The sequence below is a fragment of the Arachis ipaensis genome, chromosome B6 (assembly GCF_059453495.1).
Source record: "Arachis ipaensis isolate K30076 ecotype BB chromosome B6, ASM5945349v1, whole genome shotgun sequence".
Lineage (NCBI taxonomy): Eukaryota > Viridiplantae > Streptophyta > Magnoliopsida > Fabales > Fabaceae > Arachis > Arachis ipaensis.
The window spans coordinates 134,222,647-134,243,968 of NC_142441.1; the positions used below are offsets into that span (position 1 = coordinate 134,222,647).

The following is a 21,322-nucleotide window of genomic DNA, read 5'->3' on the forward strand; positions in this document are numbered from 1 at the left end:
CCTCAGCAAGTACCAAGGAAACACAAGAGGGAGTGCAAGGCCTTATGGCTGTAGAAGAGATTCAAAATGTCGATCAATCTGATTCACAAATAAAGGAGCGATTCAAGCTCAAGCAGATGGCACGAAGAAAAATAGAGGTTTCACACATCAAAGGTGGGGTGAAGAGAAAATTCAATGAGAAAGAAAATATAGAACCGCACAAAAGGATTTGCCTGGAAGAGATCCAAAATACTCGCGAGGAGGTGGAGGGCACCGGCCGTCAAACGGTGCCCCAAGAGTCATGAGAGTTCTAACGTGGAATTGTCGGGGTTTGGGGAGACCCCTGACATTCCATAATCTTAAAGGGATATGTAGATCCCACTCCCCCGAGGTTGGTTTCATCTGTGAAACAAAAAACCAGCCTTGTCGTGTGGAGAACAAGTTAAGGGCATGTGGTTTTGGCGGTTGTTTTCTGGTCAATCCTAATGGCACAGCAGGTGGACTAGCTTTGGCATGGAAAGAGGGCACTGAGGTGGTAGTAATGAACTCGAGTGATTTCTTTATTGCTGCAAAAATCAAGGATGTTACTAGGCAGGAGGAATGGGAACTAATTGGTGTTCACTTTAGTAGCATAGAACAGGTCCGGCACCAGCAATTTGAACAACTCAAACCTGTCCTTCAACAATTTCAAGGCAAAACCATCATTCTTGGTGACTTTAATGCTATCGCGAATACCCAAGAAAAGGAAGGTGGATGTTTGACTTCGGAACCTGCTATGACAGCTTTCAACTCCTTTATAGATGACAACAGTTTTCTAGATCTTGGAATGGTTGGAAGACCGTTCACCTGGTCAAATAGAAGGAGAGGACAAGAGCTTATCCAAGAGAGGCTTGACAGGGTACTGGCAACATTGGAGTGGTGTGAGTCTTACCCTACAGCTACAGTTCTCAGACTTCAAGAGGACGGATCTGACCATGCCCCTTTACTGCTGGACTCTAATCCTCCTATGGAGAAAACAAAACGCAGATTTAAGTTCCAGGAGAGATGGTGTTGGAATGCTGAGGTAAGGGGAATAGTTGAGGAGACGTGGAAAGTGGAAGTTGAGGGTTCTCCTATGTTTATTCTTGCCCAAAAATTAAAGAAATGCAGACATTCACTTGTGCAATGGCAGCAAACTTCTCAGTCAAATTCCCTGCAACAAATCCGGGAGCTCAAGGACCGTTTAGAAGAGCTGAGATCCTCTGGAGTTCAAGGGGGCGAGCAGGTTCAGGGGATTGAAAAGCAGCTTGAGGTGGCCTACCTAAATGAGGAAAGCTACTGGAAAGATAAGTCAAGAATAAAGTGGCTAAAAACAGGGGACCGGAACACCAAGTTCTTCCACCAATTTGCTCGAGTCAGATGTCGCAGTAATAAGATCTGGAGTTTGGTTGGTGAAAATGGGGTGGTGGCATCTACAAACGAAGGTATCGCGAAAGTAGCAGAGGACTACTTCAAAAGTATCTTCTCTGCCTCTGCTATTCAGGATCCGAGACAGGAATTTGAAGAGTTTGTACCGAAGGTAACCCCAAGTATAAATCGGAAACTTCTGCGGCCAGTCTCTATGGAGGAGGTTAAAAGAGCAGCATTTAGCATGCATCCTCAGAGTGCCCCAGGAGATGATGGATTTACAGCAAAGTTCTTTCATACATTCTGGAGCATTGTGGGTAGAGATGTTTTCTCGGCTGTGAAGAGCTTCTTTCTAGGAGGCAGATTACTCAGGAGCTTCAACCATACACATATCTGTCTTATCCCTAAGCTCCCCGGTGCCAGAGACATGTCCCAGGTGAGACCCATTAGCCTCTCTACAGTAGTATACAAGATTATCTCAAAAATCCTTGTCCATAGACTGCAACACTTTATGAATCTCTTAGTTAGTCCGAACCAAAGTGCCTTCCTGAAAGGTAGACTGATTTCGGACAATGTTCTTATTGCACATGAAGTTATGCACTACCTAAAAACAAAGAGATTTGGGAATGTATTTGAGATGGCCATAAAACTGGATATGAGCAAAGCGTACGATCGAGTAGAGTGGCCTTTTCTTTGGTTTATGATGGAACGTCTAGGGTTTGATGCAAGATGGATTGGGTGGATTAAAGAGGTTGTTACGACTGTTTCTTACTCTGTTGTTGTGGAAGGACAACCATTTGGCTATTTTCGGCCAAGTAGAGGTATCCGGCAAGGTGACCCTCTCTCCACGTATCTTTTTCTCTTCTGTGCGGAAGGACTCTCCTTCCTGCTACACAAAGCAGAGCAAAACAGGAGTTTACAAGGGATCCAAATCACTAGAAGGTGCCCGTCTGTCAACCACCTCCTCTTTGCAGACGACTCTATCCTCTTTTGTAAAGCGTCTTCTAACTGCTGTGATAATATTTTGGATTTACTGGGTGACTATGAAAGCTTTAGTGGACAAACAGTCAACCTAAATAAGTCGGCTATATTCTTCAGTAAAAACACTCCACAGAATACCAGAAGCTTATTGGCTGGGAATCTAAATATCCAACATATTGGGACCCAAGATAAGTACCTGGGCCTGCCGTCTACTATCCAGAGATCAAAAAAGGCAACATTTGGGGCTATTAAAGATAGAGTTCGAAAAAGAGTTGAAGGCTGGAAACGCAAGCTACTCTCAGCTGGAGGGAGACATGTCTTAATTAAGGCGGTGGGAGAAGCTGTCCCGATCTACACACTGTCATGCTTCAAACTGCCTGACTCGTTAATTCAGGAAATTCACGGCATTTTAGCCCGCTTTTGGTGGGGTCAGAAGGGAGAGGAACGGCGGATTAGCTGGGTCAGCTGGGACATGATGACTAGGCCGAAATTGGAGGGAGGCTTGGGATTTAAGAATCTAAAGGCACAAAACCTGGCACTTCTAGGCAAACAATGCTGGAGAATAGCAACACAGCCTAATTCAATATTGGCTAGAATCCTAAAAGGCAAGTATTTTCGATATACAGATATTATGAGAGCGGAGGTAGGGAACTTACCGTCCTGGGGCTGGCGAAGCATCCTGGAAGGGCGAAAAGTCACCGAGAAAGGCTTAATCTGGCAAATAGGTCCTGCTTCTGAGGTGAACATCTTCTCTGATCCATGGATTCCGCCTCAGCAACAATTTACCCCTCCCATCAGGTTAAACTCCCTTGCCACAAATCAACCAGTCTCACGGGTCAGCCACCTGATGCACGAAAACAACGAGTGGAATCAACAGCTTATTTCCTCAATTTTTCCACCAGCCATCACCCAGCAAATTTTAGCAGTAAAATTGGGGAACAGAGGGATAAGCTTACTTGGTTGTTTCACAAATCAGGTAGATATGAAGTATCGTCTGGTTACAGAATAGCCTTTACATTCAACCACGAACCAACTGAGTTGCATCCACACCTCCAGCAAAGACAAGGGATTTGGCGTGACCTCTGGAAGACTAAAGCTCCACCAAAGATCCTCCTTTTCCTCTGGCGTGCTCAGCATGAAAGGCTTCCCACTATGGAACTGCTTCACCAAAGGATCCCCTCAAATTTGGCTACCTGCCCACGGTGCCACGCAGCCACGGAAACCATCATACATTGCCTATTCTCTTGTGAGAAAGCTAAAGAAGTATGGAACAGAAGCCCTTACCATGGAATTACTGCTGGTGAAGAGGAAAATCTGTTCTTCAAGTGTTGGGAGGCGAAGAAGAAGCACTTAATTCTTAACCCAACTGAAGAGCAAGACCTAGCCTCATTAGGGATTTACTGCTGGTGTATTTGGCGGTCTCGCAATGACCACGTCTTCGGACAGGGTGCCAAGACTCCCCAAGAAGTGGATGGCCTCGCGAGAAGGATGATTAGCTGGGTCTCAACAGCTGCCAACGAACCCCAAATCTGAGTGGGTCTTCTTTTATCTTATCTCTCTGTATTGCAATTTTACGTTAATGCTCTATGTGTAATGAGCCTTAGAGAGGCTACTGTCTCTCTCTTCTTTTGTCTTTACTAAGTCACATTTGGACAGTTATTTCCTTTTTTTGCTGAAAGGAATAAAGTATCTAAGTTCTTTGGAAAAAAAAAATGTTATATTCAAGATGTGTTGTTCGCCATGCATCGATAGCAGGTAAGTGCGCCATAAATAAGTTTTGTATATGTTAAAGATGTAGCAATCTGTCATAGAAAGAGCTTGAAATTCGATGTGTATTAGAGAACTAAAATTCAGTTACACTGAACCTTGAGAAGGGAGAGTGAGGTTGTTGCTATTACAAGAGAAAGAGAGAACTGAATTCTAGAACTACTAACAAGATACTAGACTCTAATCTATATACAACTTTAATTTGATTGCAAATGAGGAAGTATAAAACTTTAATTTGATTGCAAACGAGGAAGTATAACTAAGACTCCGTTTTGTTAGTGGGTGATAAATGGTAATAAATAAGATAAAGACATAAAGACATAAAATGACATCAATAATGCTCTACATTCATGTAAAAAATGTATTTCAAGTTATCCAAGTAATTTTGTCCAGACGCGCCTCCCCCCTTCATTTGTTTGTCACGTTCTTCCTTATTAATTTGCATTGCCTTTGACGTAATAAGCTTCGTCGTTCTCCTCTGGTCGCGCTCATCTTTTCATTTTCTTCTTTCGATTTGCTTACGTTGCATTTATCTTCTTCCTATTCTTCTTCATTTTCTTCTTCTATCTGTACTTCTGAATCGAAACAATGAATGATTCAACTTTAAATCAGTTGAATAAGAGCAAATTGGATTATTCTTCTGAAACGAATCAACTAGATGAGGTTTGGATTATTTAATTTTGAATCGAATTTAACGAAATGCAATTGCTAATTTGAATTGAATTGAATTGAATTGACGCAGGTGTTCTGAATTGAATTGAATTGAATTGAATTGATAATCTCTAAATTGTAGACAAAGGTGTTTTGAATTTGATTTTATATAATGGATTATGTTTCGTTCATTCAGTACTATACAATTGTTTCACCATGAGTACGTGTTCGGTTCATTATGCAGAAAGATGTTTGAATTTGATTTTATATAATGGATTATGTTTCGTTCATTCAGTACTATACAATTGTTTCACCATGAGTACGTGTTCGGTTCATTCTGTAGAAAGATGTTTGAATTCGATATTATATAATGTATTATGTTTCGTTCACTCAGTACTATACAATTGTTTCATCATAAGTACGTGTTCGGTTCACTCTGCAGAAAGTTGTGTAAATTTGATTTTATATAATAGATAATGTTCCATTCACTCAGTACTATACAACTGCTTCACCATAATGACGTGTTCGGTTCATTATGCAGAAAGATGTTTGAATTTGAATTTATATAATGGATAATATTTCATTCATCTAGTTCTATACTATTGTTTCACCATAATAACATGTTCGGTTCATTCTACAGACCAGGTGTGTTATGGATGAACAATTCGTCCCAAAAGGTGGGGATGATTTTCAAGACACTAGAAGAAGCCGGAAAGTTCTACAAACATTATTCCAAACTTGCTGGTTTTTCTACCAAAATAAGGAACACGACTCGGGACGAAGAAGAGATTAAGAATCAACTAATCATATGCAGTAGAGAGGGGATGTGAAAATCCAAGATATCTCCTACGCTGAAGATAAATCCCTCAGCCGGCATAAACTGTCCAGTCAGGATATACGTGCACATATTGAAGGACGTCGGTCTCTGGACAATTTCCAAAGTCATTCTGAATCACTCACACCCCTGCTGTCTAGATGAGCAGAGATGCTCAAACAATACAGGGAGCTAAGCATGTTTGTGTGTCGCACCATCAAAACCAACGAGGAAGCTGGAATCAGACCGAGCAAAACTTACCAATTATTCGTAGCAGCAGTCGGCAGTCACCGGGAACTAAGTTTTATAGAAAAAGACGTGAGAAATTACATCACACAGGAATTACGGAATGTGTCCGAACAACACGACACCAAAGAATTCGGGAAGTACCTATTAAGAATGAAAGAGAAGAACCAAAATTTCTATTTCAAGCTCAACCTCGAAGGTGATCACTCCATCAAACATGCATTCTGGGCCGACACAAGAAGCAGGGCGGCATAAGAGTATTTCGGAGATGTCGTTTCATTCGATACCACGTACAACACAAACAGATATTCGGTTCACCCAAATTCAGCCTTTACGTTCACCAGATCCACAAATTTCGGTTCATCACATTGTAAGAGTGTCCATTTATGCAGGTACAATATGGTTATTGGTTCTTTTGTGGGCGTGAATCACCACGGTCAATCGAAACTTTTCGGATGCGCACTGATGAAAAATGAGGACATCCAATCATTCAAATGGCTATTCGAGTGTTGGCTCTGTTGCATGGGAGCCAAGGCACCAAAAGGCATTCTCACCAAGCAATGTGCATCGATGTAAAGGACCATCGAGATGTGCATTCCAACAACAATCACCGTTGGTGCATCTGGCACATCATGAAGAAGATGCCAAACAAACTAAACAGTTACAAGCGACACGAAGAAATCGAACAAGAGATGAGCCACGTCGTTTGGAACTCGTACACAAAAGACGCATTTGACAGAAACTGGAACGATTTCCTTACAGGGTACGACCTCGGAGGCAACAAGTGGCTCTTAGGTAACCTAGGTTTTAATTCAAATTATTTTTATGCCGTTATCATTGTGTCAAATCATGCACGGATTTCGGTTTAACACAACTTATTGGTTCCTTTCATTCTGCAGAGCTGTACGAGGATCGGCATATATGGATTCCAGTTTACCTGGATCATCACTTCTGGGCCAGGATGAGAAACACACAAAGGAGCGAGAGCATGCACGCATTTTTTGACAAGTTCATCACACGCAACAGCTCCCAGAGTCAATTTGTGAAGCAATACGACAATTGCCTAGCAAGCAGAGAGCAAAGAGAGAGAGAATTTGACGCTGCAGATTTTCACACCGTGATACCATGTGCAACAAAATCAGCAATAGAGGTGCAATTTCAGCATGTGTATATCCACAAGAAGTTCAGAGAAGTTCAAGGACAATTCAGAGGAAAGGTGAACTGCATTACAAGATCAATGCATTCCACCTTAGGTTTCACAACATACGAAGTTGTAGAGCAGGTTTCCAACTCCAAATTCAACAAGTTTTTCGTCACCTATGACGTAGTATCACGAGAGGTATAGTGCCAGTGCCTGCTGTTCGAGTCAAGGGGCATACTGTGCCGCCATTCCCTGAGTGTCCTAAGCTTCGAGCGAGTGGATAACATGGCACCAAAATACATATTGGAGCGTTGGAGGAAGAACATAAAGAGGAGGTACACACATATCAAGAGTAGCCAAGACGAGCCTCTAATGGAGCCGAGAAGCAAGAGATTCGACGATTTAGTGTTTCGGTCGTACAATATATGCGAATTTGCATCCGAGTCCGAGGAGTTGACCGGAATTCTACACCGGGCGTTTGACAATGTCATGGCCGAGATGCAAGAATATCAAGAGAGAAGCAAAGAAAAAACTTTGTGATCCCACGAAGAAGTGACATTGAGCGACGTGAACAATCTTCAAAGCCCGCCACGTGTTAGAACAAGAGGCTAGCCCAAGAACAGACTTGGATCAAACCTATAAAAAAATCTAAAATGCCACGAAGAAAAATAAAAAGCCAGCTCCAAGCGAGGTAAAATTGGTTTGCTTTCGATTAGGTAAATATTCATTTGTGCATTTTGCTAATATACGATTTATTTTCTCTTTTTGCAGTTGAATCTTTTAGACGGCGGACCAACGATTCAATCAAGTTCCAGCTTTTACAATGCACCGGATATGAATTATACCAGATAGGATTTTACGAGTTTTAGTTTTTATTAACATAAATTTCTTTTCATTTATGAGCAAATTTCGGTTCACTGAAGTTATAGGAGGGTTGATTTCTGACTGTTGTTAGTCTTTATTACAGAGTCACTTTTTTGTTTTTGATATTAGCTTTTGTGAAATTCTTTATTCAATAGTCATTTTTTTGTTTATTGAATAGTCGATTTATTGTGCTATGTCAGAGAGTTCATGTGTTGCTGGAACTGAATACTGATATATACAATTTTTTCCAATTATCTCTCTACTATATTGATATATGCACTTTTCGGTTCACTGTGTGTATTAATTTCGGTTCATTTGTTTATTTAGGGCTCCTAATGTTTGATAAACACCCTGATTCCATTCACTGTGATTCTGGAACAAAACAGTAGCAAGACAGTTCCAACAGATATATACATCTTGAATCAGATATAAATATTAACATTAGATATATACATTACATTAATATTAGATATATACATTAAGATTTACATTAATATCCAGATATATACATTGAAAAAAGCAGTGTTTGCTTTTTTAAACAAAATAGTGTTAATTACAACCAGTTAAACAAAGTATATCCTATTTACTATTATATAAATCCCAGATGTGAATTTACAAAAAGGACTAGAGAGGGCAGCATATGACTTCGAGAGTCTTATTGCTTCACATGCCCGAATCACTTAGTCTCTCATTTTGTTCAGTTTGTGGAATAGAATATTTGGACCATATTCAAGCCTGAAAGCATTAATCTCTTCTTACATTTCAACTGAAAGAAATTAGTTACATAAGAAATGAAGCCAACTCAATAAGAAATGAAAGAATTTTATTTTATTAATTTAGAAACTACTTACTTGTTTCCAAGCTTTATATTGATACATCTTCCCGCTTTTGATCTTTCGAGTATTGTTTCAAGCCATTTCATGACGTATATGCCACAATCATAGCTAAGCAAGAATTTAAGTAAAATACGATTAATAGTATACAAAATAAAACACATTAAAAATAACACTATAGATGAGAAATATTTATACCTTGTACGTTGACCATTCAGCCTAATATACTCGATTTCTTCTCCATCTCCGTCCTCCATTAAGGGTTTCGCCCCACCGTAATCCTTGAAAGTGATAAAAATAGTGACTTAAAATTAGGTGAATCAAAATCAACAACTTTACTGAACCGAACACCAATCAAGACTTGAATAAAACATCATAAACATTGAATCAACAAGGGAAATATTTAAATAACTTACAACAAATTTGTTCAGTTTAATTCTTAAATCAGGTATTTCATTTTTGTTCTTGTTCACAGGGTCAAGCACATAGAATGCCTTTTTTTAGACATTGACAATCCACAACCACCAGTGCCCTCCATTGCAAATTGGTACAAATAGCTGAAGTTTGGAAAAATGATAGAATATCTCAGTCCAAACGATAGCAAATAAGAGAATTATCAAAGAAGGTTTAGAAATCACGACTTACAAATGGATCCGATGTGAGTTTTCTTTTGTTAAGAAACTGGCGTTGGTGTGCATATCGATCGACATCAAAGCGGTAGGCCTTCTTGGTCTTCGGATCAATGTAATCCCCGCCATGGTTTCCCAACATAAACATCTGCAAAACAAACCTCAGTTAAATCACAAAAGAACCAGTAAAACACCATTCATGTGTTGAATAAAAGGACATAACTGAAGACACTAACAATCAAGTGAACGAAAATGACAAATTGTACTGAACCGAACGCAATTCATGTTCTGAATAAAATGTGATACACATTCAATCATCAAGAAAAACATTTCTACATGCAAAAGGACATAACTTAAGACACAAACAATCAATTGAACGAAAATGACGAAGAACACCACTGAACCAAACGCAATTCATGTGCTGAATAAAACATGATACACATTCAATCAGTAGGGAATAAAAAATTTGGCTTACCACAATATCCATCGGCACGCAGTATATATCTTTCTCAAACCGGGAACATTTTATGTCGTTGAGAATCATGAAATGTGTATTGACCACCTATAGGAAGAAAATTTACGAGATATGCAGTATTAGAGTCTTTAGAAAAATCATTAATGTTAACGTAATAGACAAAGAATTTACCATGCTTTCCACATGTTGTCTGGGCATTAGAGACATGAAATCATGTCTAAGGCCCTCAAAATTTGCTTGATGGTTCAAGATGAATAAGGGGTCATATTCATCGGTATTATCTTTGGTTTCTTTCACAAGTGTCATCAAATGATAACACTTCTCCTTCAACTCCTCTGTGATTTCTTTCTCTGGAGTTTTGTAAACTTCGGCAGCGGTGAAGCTCGGCTCGGCACTTGTTGCTTCAACAAACTTCAATGCTGCTGTCACCCCAGCATCTATCACCACGTCTGCCAGGACTTCAAGCTTTGACACCATCGGCTGAAAGGGCCGACTTGGTTGAGTCACTGTGACTTGAGACGGGGGCGTTGGTTGAGATGCTGGGGGACTTATCCTAAAGCTGAAGGAAGGCACATCATCTTCCCATTGCCGAGGACAAGTAGCACTGCAAGACGATAGAGGAAAGTTTCAAGCAATAAGGAAAAAGCAGTACCATATAAGATGGAATTTAACAAAATTGATATTAATTAAAACTTACGCATTCGAAGGAGATTCTGGCTCTGTCTTCCTCGGGAACGATCCCTCGCCGGCCTGGTTTTTGGGTTCCGGAGGGCAGCTGTAACAAACAGAAGAGAGTAATTGATTTCTGGATTAAAGAATGTAGTGAACCAAAATTAAACAATGTAGTGAACCAAAATTATCCAGATTTGGACAAGTAGAAAACTTACAAATTAGGTTATGCTTCTTCTTCCAATTGCCGTGCCACCGGAGCTTCTTGGCACGGTTGCTATTACTCTTCGGGAGGGCTACTGTATTAAACAGAAAAGAGTTAAATAACGATCCAGAATTATTATCATGTACCATTAAAACTAATAAAAAGAATTCTAATTACAACTTAAAGGAAAAATGAAAAAGTAATACATAATACATAAGATTATTAAAAATGATATTAATTAAAACTTACACATTCAACGAAGGTTTTGGCTCTATCTTCCTCGGGGAAGATTCCTCCGCAGCCTACTTTTCAGGTTCCGGAGGGCAGCTGTAAGAAGCAGAAGAGAGTCCAAAAATAAGAACACATTGGATTCATTTTTGGATTCAACTAAACCACAATTAAACCATGTAGTGAACCAAAATTTTTAAGATTTGTACAAGCAGTAAAACTTACACATCAACAGGTGCTTCTTGTTTCGATTTCTATGCCGGTGCTTCTTCACAGGGCTGCTGTTGTGTATCCAAAGGGCTGATGCATTAAATAGAAAATAATTCAATAATGACCCAAAATTATTATCCTATACCATTAAAATTAATAAAAAGAATTATATGTGCAACTTACTCATTATCAGAAAGGACATAGATATAGTAATCTTTTAGTAACTCTTCCTTAAGAGAACTCGAAAGAGACACCGCAATAGGAGCTCTGAGGAATGTAAACAAGGAAGAAGTTAATGTTGAATAATTAGAATAGATTTTGAGAAACCGAAATTTGCGTATTGAAAAACTCACATTTCTAAAGGTTGAGAATGAGTTTCTTCTCCAACCTCAATGGTTTGTAGGTCAGAATTAGGTGTAGTGCTACTAACATTTAAACACGATTTCTGTGTGATTAATTAAACAAAAATTATTACCTAAATCTAAAAGCACAAGCATGCATATCTTAATCAAGTGAATGAAAATGTCCCAGCCCACTGAACCGAACTCCCTTGATGGACTGAATAAAACATGATAAATAATGAAACAGCTAGAAAAGCATTTCGTCATGCAAAAGAAGCTAGCTGAACACACTAACAATCAAGTGAATCAAAATTAGCAACCCCACTGAACTAAACACAATTCATGTTTTGAATAAAAAGTGATAAACATTCAATCAGCAAAAAAAAAATCATTTTTGCATGCAAAAGGACCCAACTGAACACACTAACAATCAAGTGAATAAAAATGGCCAACCCCACTAAACCGAACGCCATTGATGTGTTGAATAAAATGTAAAAGACATTCAATCATCAAGAAAGACACTTATGCATACAAAAGGACTGAACTGAACACACTAACAACAAGTGAATAAAAATGGCCAACCCTACTGAACCGAACGCATTCATGTGCTGAATAAAACGTAAAAGACATTCAATCATCAAGAAAGACACTTATGAATGCAAAAGGACTGAACTGAACACACTAACAATAAAGTGAATGAAAATCATCAAACCCACTGAACAAAACACCATGCATGTTGTGAATAAAATGTGATAAACATTCAATCATCAAGAAAGACATTTATGCATGCAAAAAGACTAAACTAAACACACGAACTATCAAGTGAATGAAAATCACCAAGCCCACTGAACAAAACAGCATTCATGTTGTGAATGATAAACATTCAGTCAGCAACAAAAGCATTTCTGAATGCAAAAGGAGCCAACTAAACATACTAACAATGAAGTGAATGAAAATGGTCAACTCCACTGAACCGAATGCCATTCATATGGTGAATAAAATGTAATAGACATTCAATCATCAAGAAAGATATTTATGCATGCAAAAGGACTGAACTGAACACACTAACTATCAAGTGAATGAAAATCACCAAGCCCACTGAACAAAACACCATTCATGTATTGAATAAATCGTTATAAACACTCAATAATCAAGAATAGTATTTTTCCATGCAAAAGAAGTCAACTGAACAGACTAACAATCAAGTGAATCAAAATTAGCAGCTCCACTAAACTGAATGAAAATAAGAACACATTTCATTCCAAGCCCTAGTTACGCTGTAAAAATGGAATCAGAATACGTCGATCTACTAAACGAAGCAACTCAATCCAGTAAATGTAAAACACAACTAGGAAAAATGCGAGATTGCTTGATTTTAAATGAACAGTTGTTTTTCTCATACCTTTCGCAGTCTCTGTTGCTATTTTCGTTCATTTTTGCTTCTTCCTTACGAAATCTTCTCGCGATTCTTCTCCAGTAGCGGTTTTCACAGAGAACGTGAGTGAAGTTTGAGTGATTTTGAGAGAGATTCGAAGAGAAGTAGCGGTTTCGTGCATGTTGAAGAAGAAGGAACATTTTTTCATAATGAAGCACGAATGAATGTTAACATTTTGGATGATTTGGGGCACATGTTATACACACTCATTTAATGGTGTTGGGTTTTTTTTGTGTTGGGCCAGCTTGGATGGACTTGGATACAAAATTACATGGATGTGTAGCATGACTGAAATGACATAGATATAGGTCCAGTTTGGGTAAACAGCTTAATTAAGCTCCTTTTAAAAAAAATAGTTTAAACAATAAATGGTTATATTAAAAGTAGCTTATAAATAAGTTATTTTGTGTTAGAATTTTTAGTTCTAAAAATGCTTATTTTATAGAAATGTGATAAAAAGTAGTAGTATTATGAGAGAAGTCATTTTTTTAAGCTTCTCTATAAGCTCCTAAATAGCTTCTTAGAAAGCTGCAAGTTGGTTTTGAAAATTATACCAGACATTAATACTACTACTTTTCATAAGTCAAAAGCTCCAAAAAGTTACTTTTGAAGCTTCCAAAACGGGCCCATAATAAGACATAAATTTTAGATTTATTTAATATTTTAAATATATGATACTACGTTCAAATTACAATTCTAATAAACTGACACTATTATTCTTTTTACAATTCACAACCACCACTTTTTCATTACCATCATTATGCCAATCAAATTATCACCATTAACAATTTTTAATCTAATCACAAATTCAATTTAACACCAACAAACTAATACAAGATTACTCTAACAACAAGATTAATCAAAATTCAAATAAATAATATATAAAAAAGGAATAAAAAACTATTCTTATAAAAAAATAGAGAATTGAAAAGTAGAAGACAACAAGAAAGGGAAGTGGAGTCCAAGAAAAATAGATGACCACATGGTGAAAGAGAGGCAGGGACGTGGAGGAGAGACTGAGGCAAAACTAGAAGAGAGAGGTGCGAGTTAGGGGCAGAGCGCATCGGTAATGTGTGAAGGAGATAAACCACAGTTGCAGCGACGTGAAGAAGGAGGGCAACAATGGTTGCAATGATGTGTGAAGGAGGAGATGACAGTGGCAACGATAGTGTAAAGAAACAGAGCGACAATGATTGTGATGGCAGCAGCAACATGCGAAGGAGAGAGATAGTGGTAGGATGAGGGAAGAGTGGGAGAAAGGAAATGAAAAAAGGTGTATACTTCAGGGAAAGGAGAAAGGAAAACAGTGAGGAGGGTAAAGAATAAGAGATAAAATTAGAAATAAAGGAAAAAAATAGAAAAATAGAAAAATTTGTATCTTAAAGGTTATGTCTCAGTGTCTTAAGTTATTGGAGAAACATTGAAGACACGTATTTCATGTACTCTTATATGTCACTGTGTCTATGAAAAATCTATATTTCAACAAATAAACAACAAACAAATACTATCGTATCTATATATTAGTATTCAAGTCTAAACAAACAAACACAACTTTAACTGCATATGTATGTGCACGACATTAACTAAGTATCCATAATAGTCAAGCTTAGAACTAACTTGTAATTGACAGAGCCAGTGTGGTGCTAGTATAACATTTGAAAATTTGAACCTTATATTGACTACTAAATAAACCTATACACAGTTGAACATTGTCTCCGCCATCTACAGAAAAACTAAAATTAGAATAGAGTTAACCGCAGATGTAGCGTTTGAAAAAAAGTACTCGTGACTCTTGAAAAATAATAAACCTTCTAAAATTTTTACTAAGTTTTGTGATTGAGACACAAATATAATGTCTTACATTGTATTAAGGATTATTTTATGGAAACCAGAATCTTAATTTTTAAGTGCCTAGTTTATCAATTAAAATAATATAGTTTGGTTCGCGAATGTTTCTATTACGAGTAAATATCCAATCTGATTTCTGTCTATTTTTTAGAAGGACAAGACAATTTCTGTTAAAAAAAGAGATATTTCAGCCTCTAACAAATTATTTTGGAACAATGCAATTTTTCTATTAAAAAAACTGTTAAATAGTAATGAAAATAGTATTGTAGGATTTTATTTCTAATTGATGGGGCATTTTAAACCTCCACAAACTAATTTCAATTACTATTTGAAAGATTTTTTTAATAGAGAGGTCATATTGTCCCAAAATAATTTTGTTAGCGGTTGAAATGTCCTCTTTTTGTTTTACAGAGATCACCTTGTCCTTCAAAAAAATAATCATAGATCGAATTGAGTGGATTGTCCCTGATAGGATTAGCTTGAATTCTTGAAAATTGGTGTATGTAATATTTGAAAAGATAGTAAAAATTTCACCTTTGTTGTGGTGGAGCTGAATATAGGCTATATAGCACTTGGTAGTTGAACTAGGATACTTAATTGTGTCTTCTTCTCCTCTCTGATCTGTTTCTGATTTTGTTTGTTAAGAGACAAAATAAAATTGTCTCCTGGATAATCAATCTCACAGTCAGAACAGAAGCTAAGTTTTATTTTCTGGTTTGAGGATTAATAAATCAAGTTTAAAAGAAGGCCATAGATTTAACCCGCATTCTCTAGGTCATCAAAAACCTTCAATTAGTATCAGAGCTTGGTCTCAAGGATCAAGCTTCACAGCTTGGAGAAAAGGTCCAATGGCAAACAACATGGATGCAAGCACTACTGCTTACATGCTTACAAAGGGTCAGTCCACCAATAGACCATCTTTTTCAATGGCAAGAACTACACCTATTGGAAAGAAAGAATGAGGATCTTTGTGTAATCTATTGACTACAATATTTGAAAGATCATTCTAAATGATCCTCAAGTTCCAACCAAGACCAATGCCGAAGGAGTGGTGACTCCAAAAGAAGAAGTCGAATAGAGCGAAGAAGACAAGAAGAACATGGAGTTAAATGCCAAAGCCATCAACATGATGCACTGTGCTATCAGCGTCGATGAATATTGGAAGGTATCTAGATGCAAGACGGTAAAAGAGATTTGGGAGAAACTCCAAGTCACTCACGAATGTACCAAACAAGTCAAAGAAACAATGATAGATATGCTGCAAAAAGAATATGAGATATTTTTCATGAAGGATGGAGAAATCATTGATGAGATGTTTGAGAAATTCTCAATCATTATAAACAGCTTAGATGTTATGAAAATGACCCACATTGAACAAACACTTGTGAAAAAAGTTCTTAGAAGTCTTACAAAAGAGTGGGAAATAAAAGCAACCATGGTAGCCAAGAGAAACAATCTGAGTCCATTATCATATGATGAGTTGAGAAGGAAACGTCTTGCATAAAAAATCACACACACCAGCCAAGACACAAAAGGAAAAGGAGTGGCCCTAAAATCTAAAGTTGAATCATTGGAGGATGATTTCTATGATAGTTTTTCAGATGATGAAATTTTATTTTTTGCTAGGAGATTGAGAAAATTAATGAAGAACAAAGGCAAGAGTAAATGCTTGAGTTCAAATGTGCAAAAGAGGGATCTGAGCAAAGTCATCTGCCATCACTGCAAGGAGGCTGATCACTACAAGTTTGACTATCCTAAACTCAAGAAAGAGGACAGGATGAAGAAAGAAAAGAAGAAAGTGCTTATGGCCTCGTGTGATGATCTAGAGAATGATTCTGATGATGAGGAAGAGTCTAAATTAGAAGCACAAGTCTGTCTTATGGTTGGTCACGGTCAACTAGATGAGGTAAACTACTTTGACTTGTCCATTGAAGAGTTACATGTTATTATTAATGATTTCACTGAGCATTCTGGGAAGCTGATGAATAAATACAATAGATACAAATATGAAAATGAAGTTTTGAAAGCTGAAAATAATTTCTTGAAAGAAAAAGTGAAGGAAATCGAAAGTGCCATTGAACTTGTTGAAGAAAACAGATTTTTAAAATCTGAAATTGAAAAATTTAAAGGAAAACACTCGGTTAATTCCTCACCAGATCTCATTGCAGAAAATGAAAGATTTCTTGAAGTGATTAAAGGTCTAAACAATGATTTAGCTCAATTTGGACAAAGTTTTAGCAACTTGGACAAATTACTTGCTAATCAAAGACCTTTATTTGAGAAATCTGGTCTGGAGTACTTCTCTAAAGTTGATGCAAATTTTGAAAAACCATATTTTGATAAAAATACATCATCGTTAAGGACCAAACTTTTGTCAAAAAATTCTGGTCTGGGCTATGTTGCTAAAGATGGTGCTGCTGCTAAAAATTGGTTTATGAAAAATGTTGCATATATCCCAGAAACTAAAAAAATATAAACCTTTAATCAATTTCAAAATCATGCAAACAGAAATCATTATTCAACCTGCAATAAACATGGTCATTCTTCTTCTCAATGCTTTATTGTCAAAAGAATAGTAGGAAACAAAACATACAAAATTGTTTGTGATTTCAATACTCTTGGACAACCAAGATTAATTAACTTTAAAGGATCCAAATTGATTTAGATGCCTAAGGTCACTTGAAAATATGTGCATATTTCCTAGCATCCAAGAAAAAAAAAAGACATGTGGTAATTGGATAGTAGATGCCATAGGCACATGACGGGAAAGTCAACATTCTTTATCAAACTCAACAAGTATGATGGAGGATTAATGACTTTTAGTGATGATGGTAAAATAAAAATTATTACTATTGGAAAAATTGGTAAAGATCTCTTTACTTTCATTGAAAATATTTTCTTGGTTGATAGGTTAAAACACAATTTTTTGAGTATTAGCCAATTATATAATCTTGGTTATTTGATAATTTTCAAAAGATTAAAATGCCTTGTTGTGAATGAAAAATCTGAGAAAGTGTTGTTTGTTGCAAAACGATGTGATAATGTATATGGCCTCACTTTTGGTGAACTTAAGAGTCAAAATGTATCTAGTTTTCATTCAAAAGATTCTGAAAAATGGCTTTGACACAAAAGACTGGGTCATGCTAGTATGTACCAAATTAACAAGCTAGTAAGAAGAAAATTAGTGAAAGGTCTTCCTAAAATCAAGTTTGACAAAGACATCACTTGTGATGCTTGTCAAATGAAAAAATTAACCAAAGAGTTCTTTTAACTCTAAGGAAGAAAATTCTACTAAAAGACCTTTTGAATTGCTACATATTAATCTCTTTGGTACAACTAGAACTCAACGTCTAGATGGTAAACACTATGACTTAGTAATTGTGGATGATTATACTAGATTTGGTTGGGTTCTGTTTCTTGCACATAAAAATAATGTATTTTCAGCCTTTAAAGTTTTTAATAAAAGGATCCAAAATGAAAAAGACTTAAAGATTGCTTCTATAGAAGTGATCATGGTAAAGAATTTAAAAATCAATTTGAACTAGGAATCTCACATAACTTCTCTTGCCCAAGAAAACTTCAACAAAATGAAATTGTGGAAAGAAGAAATAGATGTTTTCAAGAAATGGCTAGGGCCGTGCTATGTGAAAATGAAGTTCCTAAGTTTCTTCAGGCTAAAGCCGTGAATACTGCATGCTACATTTTGAATAGAACAATTATTAGAAAATTTTTGAAGAAAATTCCTTATGAGCTTTGGAAGGGAACTCCACTAAATCTAAAATACTTTCATGTTTTTGGATGTAAATGCTTTGTTTTAAATACTAAAGATAATTAAAAAAAATTTAAACCAAAGGGTTATGAATGTATCTTCATTGGTTACTTCACAACTAGCAAAGCATATAGAGTGTATTATCAAGATGTTAGAATTATTGAAGAGTCCATACATGTTACATTTTGTGATTCTAATATTGTTCCAAGTGTTTTGGAAAATGGTGATGCAGGTAATCAAGTGGAAGGAAATATGAGTGAAGTCCAAGATCAAGAAAAATCCGCAGTGCATCATGTCCCTGATTTAGCTATTGCAAACAATTCTGCAGGAGACAATCTCATTTAATCTCCTGGAACTGCTGAAATTTCTGGGAATACCAGTACTAATGAACTAGACCTATCCAAATCTGTTCCTAAATCACTAAGACCCCCTGAATGGAGATTTCTAAAGAACTATCCACAAGAGTTCATCATAGGAGAACATTCACAAGGTGTCCACAAGATCCTCTTCTAGAAGAGAAACGAAGAAAAATAATTTGGCCTTTCTTTCTCAAATTGAGTCTCAAAATATTAATGAAGCTCTTGGTGATCCTTCTCGGATCAAAGCCATGAAAGAAGAGTTACAACACTTTGAAAAGAATCAAGTATGGACACTTGTACCCGATCTAACTGGGATGAAAGTGACAGGCACTAAGTGGATCTTTAGGAACAAATTGGATAAAGACGGAAGCATAGCTAGGAACAAAGGAAGATTGGTGGCTCAAGAATATGATCAAGAGAAAGGAATAGATTTTGATGAATTCTTTGCACTAGTGACCTGAATATAAGCTATAAGGCTTCTCCTTGCATATGCTGCCCACTGTGGTTTTAAACTTTTCAGATGGATGTGAAATACGCATTTTTGAATGGTATCATTGATAGAGAAGTATGTGTGGCACAGCCTCTAGTTTTTGAAAATAAAAAATTTTCAAACCATATTTTCAAGCTTTCAAAAGTGCTTTATGGTTTAAGACAAACTCCAAGAGCTTGGTATGAAATACGTAGTTCTTTCCTTTTGAAAAATAATTTTCAAAGAGGCACCACCAACACTACCTTCTTCATTAAAAATTATAAAGATTTTTTCATCCTAGTACAAATCTATGTTGATGATATAATTTTTTGTTCAACCGATGAATCTCTGTGTTGATTTTAGTAAACTCATCACTAGTGAATATGACATGAGCATGATGGATGAACTTAACTTTTTTCTTTGGCTTTAATTAAAACAAACTTCGAATGGAATTTTTTTACATAAAGAGAAGTATGCCAAGAAACTAGTTAAGAAATTCAGAATGGAGAATGCCAAACCCATGGACACTCCAATGTATCTGAATTCACGGTTGGAAAACGATAAAACTGAAAAAGATGTTGATGAAACTAGGTATAGAAGAATGATAAGTTCTCTTATGTATCTTATATCCTCTAGACCTGACATTATGCAAAGTGTTGGAGTTTGTTCAAGATTCCAATCACAACCAAAAAATTCACATCTTTCTGCAATTAAAAGAATCATTAGGTATGTTCATGACACATCCAACTTTGGTTTATGATGTCCTAGGTCTGATGATATTTCTGCAGTTGGCTATTGTGATGAAGATTTTGCTGAAGATTGAGTGGATAGGAGAAACACTTCATGAATTTGCTGTTTTCTAGGCAAATCTCTAAATATATGGTCAAGCAAGAAGCAGTCCACCATAGCTCTATCCACTGTTGAAGCCAAATACACTGCTGCTTCATCTTGTTATTCTCAATTGTTATGGTTAAAATCTCAATTAGCCGATTACAAATTGAAAACTGAAAATATTTCTCTGTTTTGTAATAACTTGAGTGCCATTAATATTTTCAAAAAACATATTTTGCACTCAAGAACAAAACATATTGAAGTGAAATTTCACTCAATAAGAGAACATGTTCAAAAAGAGAAGAATGATATTCAATTTGTTAAATCAGATAAACAACTGGCTGATATATTCACAAAACCATTGGTTGAAGACAGGTTCTATAAATTAAGAACTAATTTGGGCATTCTCAGTTATGAATCTTTGTTTTAAATATTGCTGAGGTGGTGTTTGAAGTTTTTGTCTCATAGGTCGAAATGAGACATTTCTGGGCAGATGAAGAGCTTCCAACATAGATCATTGACTCTGATATTTAATTTTGAATAAATTTTAAGTGGGCCAAGCTTTCTTTTCAGATAACAAGTAGTCCTTTGTGTTTCCTTAAACACAACCCTTTTGGGTCCAATATGAGTTTGTATGTATGTAAGTGGGTCTCATTGTTTTTTTTGTCATGCATTGAAAATCTGTTGCAAACTTTTGTCTTTTCTACACTTTAAAATACTACTTTTTTAATTTTAAGTCAAATCCTTTTTAAATCAAGTTGCCATAGGTTTTGAACTTCTCTTTTTTCCAATAACTGCTTTAATTTGCTGTGGTTGAAAAATAAAAACTCTTCATATATCTTGTATGTCTCTTCATATTTTCCATTCTCATCATTTCATTTTTTCTTGAAAAACTACAACATCCCTGTGTTATTAAGATGCGAAAGAAAACTGCTATCCGAAGATGCACGTTCACTCATAAACTTCCCAGAATCCCTGAAAGTTCTCGTGCACCATCCTATACTCACATTCACACACATTCTCATACACCCTCTCCATCTCCCTTTCCTTATCACTCTGAACCAATGGCTCGCAGCAAGACTACAATACATCATCCCTTTTCATCTCAAGAAGCCATACCAGATCTGAAAAATTGGTCCTTGATGATGAAGAAGAAGAACTTGATGACATTCTTCCTCAATCCACTATTGAA

General features: G+C 36.5%; 4 protein-coding genes across 4 annotated transcripts; 3 read left to right on the top strand and 1 right to left on the bottom strand.

The window, feature by feature from the left end:
* The first annotated feature begins 3,498 nt into the window (after positions 1 to 3,498).
* On the top strand, positions 3,499 to 3,879 carry LOC148562817 (uncharacterized). The gene has a single exon (XM_088491009.1). The coding sequence runs from the start codon at positions 3,499 to 3,501 to the stop codon at positions 3,877 to 3,879; it is 381 nt and encodes a 126-aa protein (XP_088347135.1).
* A 2,439-nt stretch (positions 3,880 to 6,318) lies between these two features.
* Positions 6,319 to 7,817, top strand: LOC107647389 (protein FAR1-RELATED SEQUENCE 5-like). Its single transcript, XM_016351467.1, has 3 exons — positions 6,319 to 6,619; positions 6,724 to 7,163; positions 7,737 to 7,817. The coding sequence occupies exons 1-3, from the start codon at positions 6,319 to 6,321 to the stop codon at positions 7,815 to 7,817; spliced, it is 822 nt and encodes a 273-aa protein (XP_016206953.1).
* A 1,345-nt stretch (positions 7,818 to 9,162) lies between these two features.
* Positions 9,163 to 10,243, bottom strand: LOC107647391 (uncharacterized). Its single transcript, XM_016351468.3, has 4 exons — positions 9,938 to 10,243; positions 9,767 to 9,853; positions 9,308 to 9,439; positions 9,163 to 9,219 (listed from the first exon to the last, which is right to left on the bottom strand). The coding sequence occupies exons 1-4, from the start codon at positions 10,241 to 10,243 to the stop codon at positions 9,163 to 9,165; spliced, it is 582 nt and encodes a 193-aa protein (XP_016206954.2).
* A 5,558-nt stretch (positions 10,244 to 15,801) lies between these two features.
* LOC107647392 (uncharacterized) lies at positions 15,802 to 16,206 on the top strand. Its single transcript, XM_016351469.1, has one exon. The coding sequence runs from the start codon at positions 15,802 to 15,804 to the stop codon at positions 16,204 to 16,206; it is 405 nt and encodes a 134-aa protein (XP_016206955.1).
* The last annotated feature ends 5,116 nt before the right edge of the window (positions 16,207 to 21,322 follow it).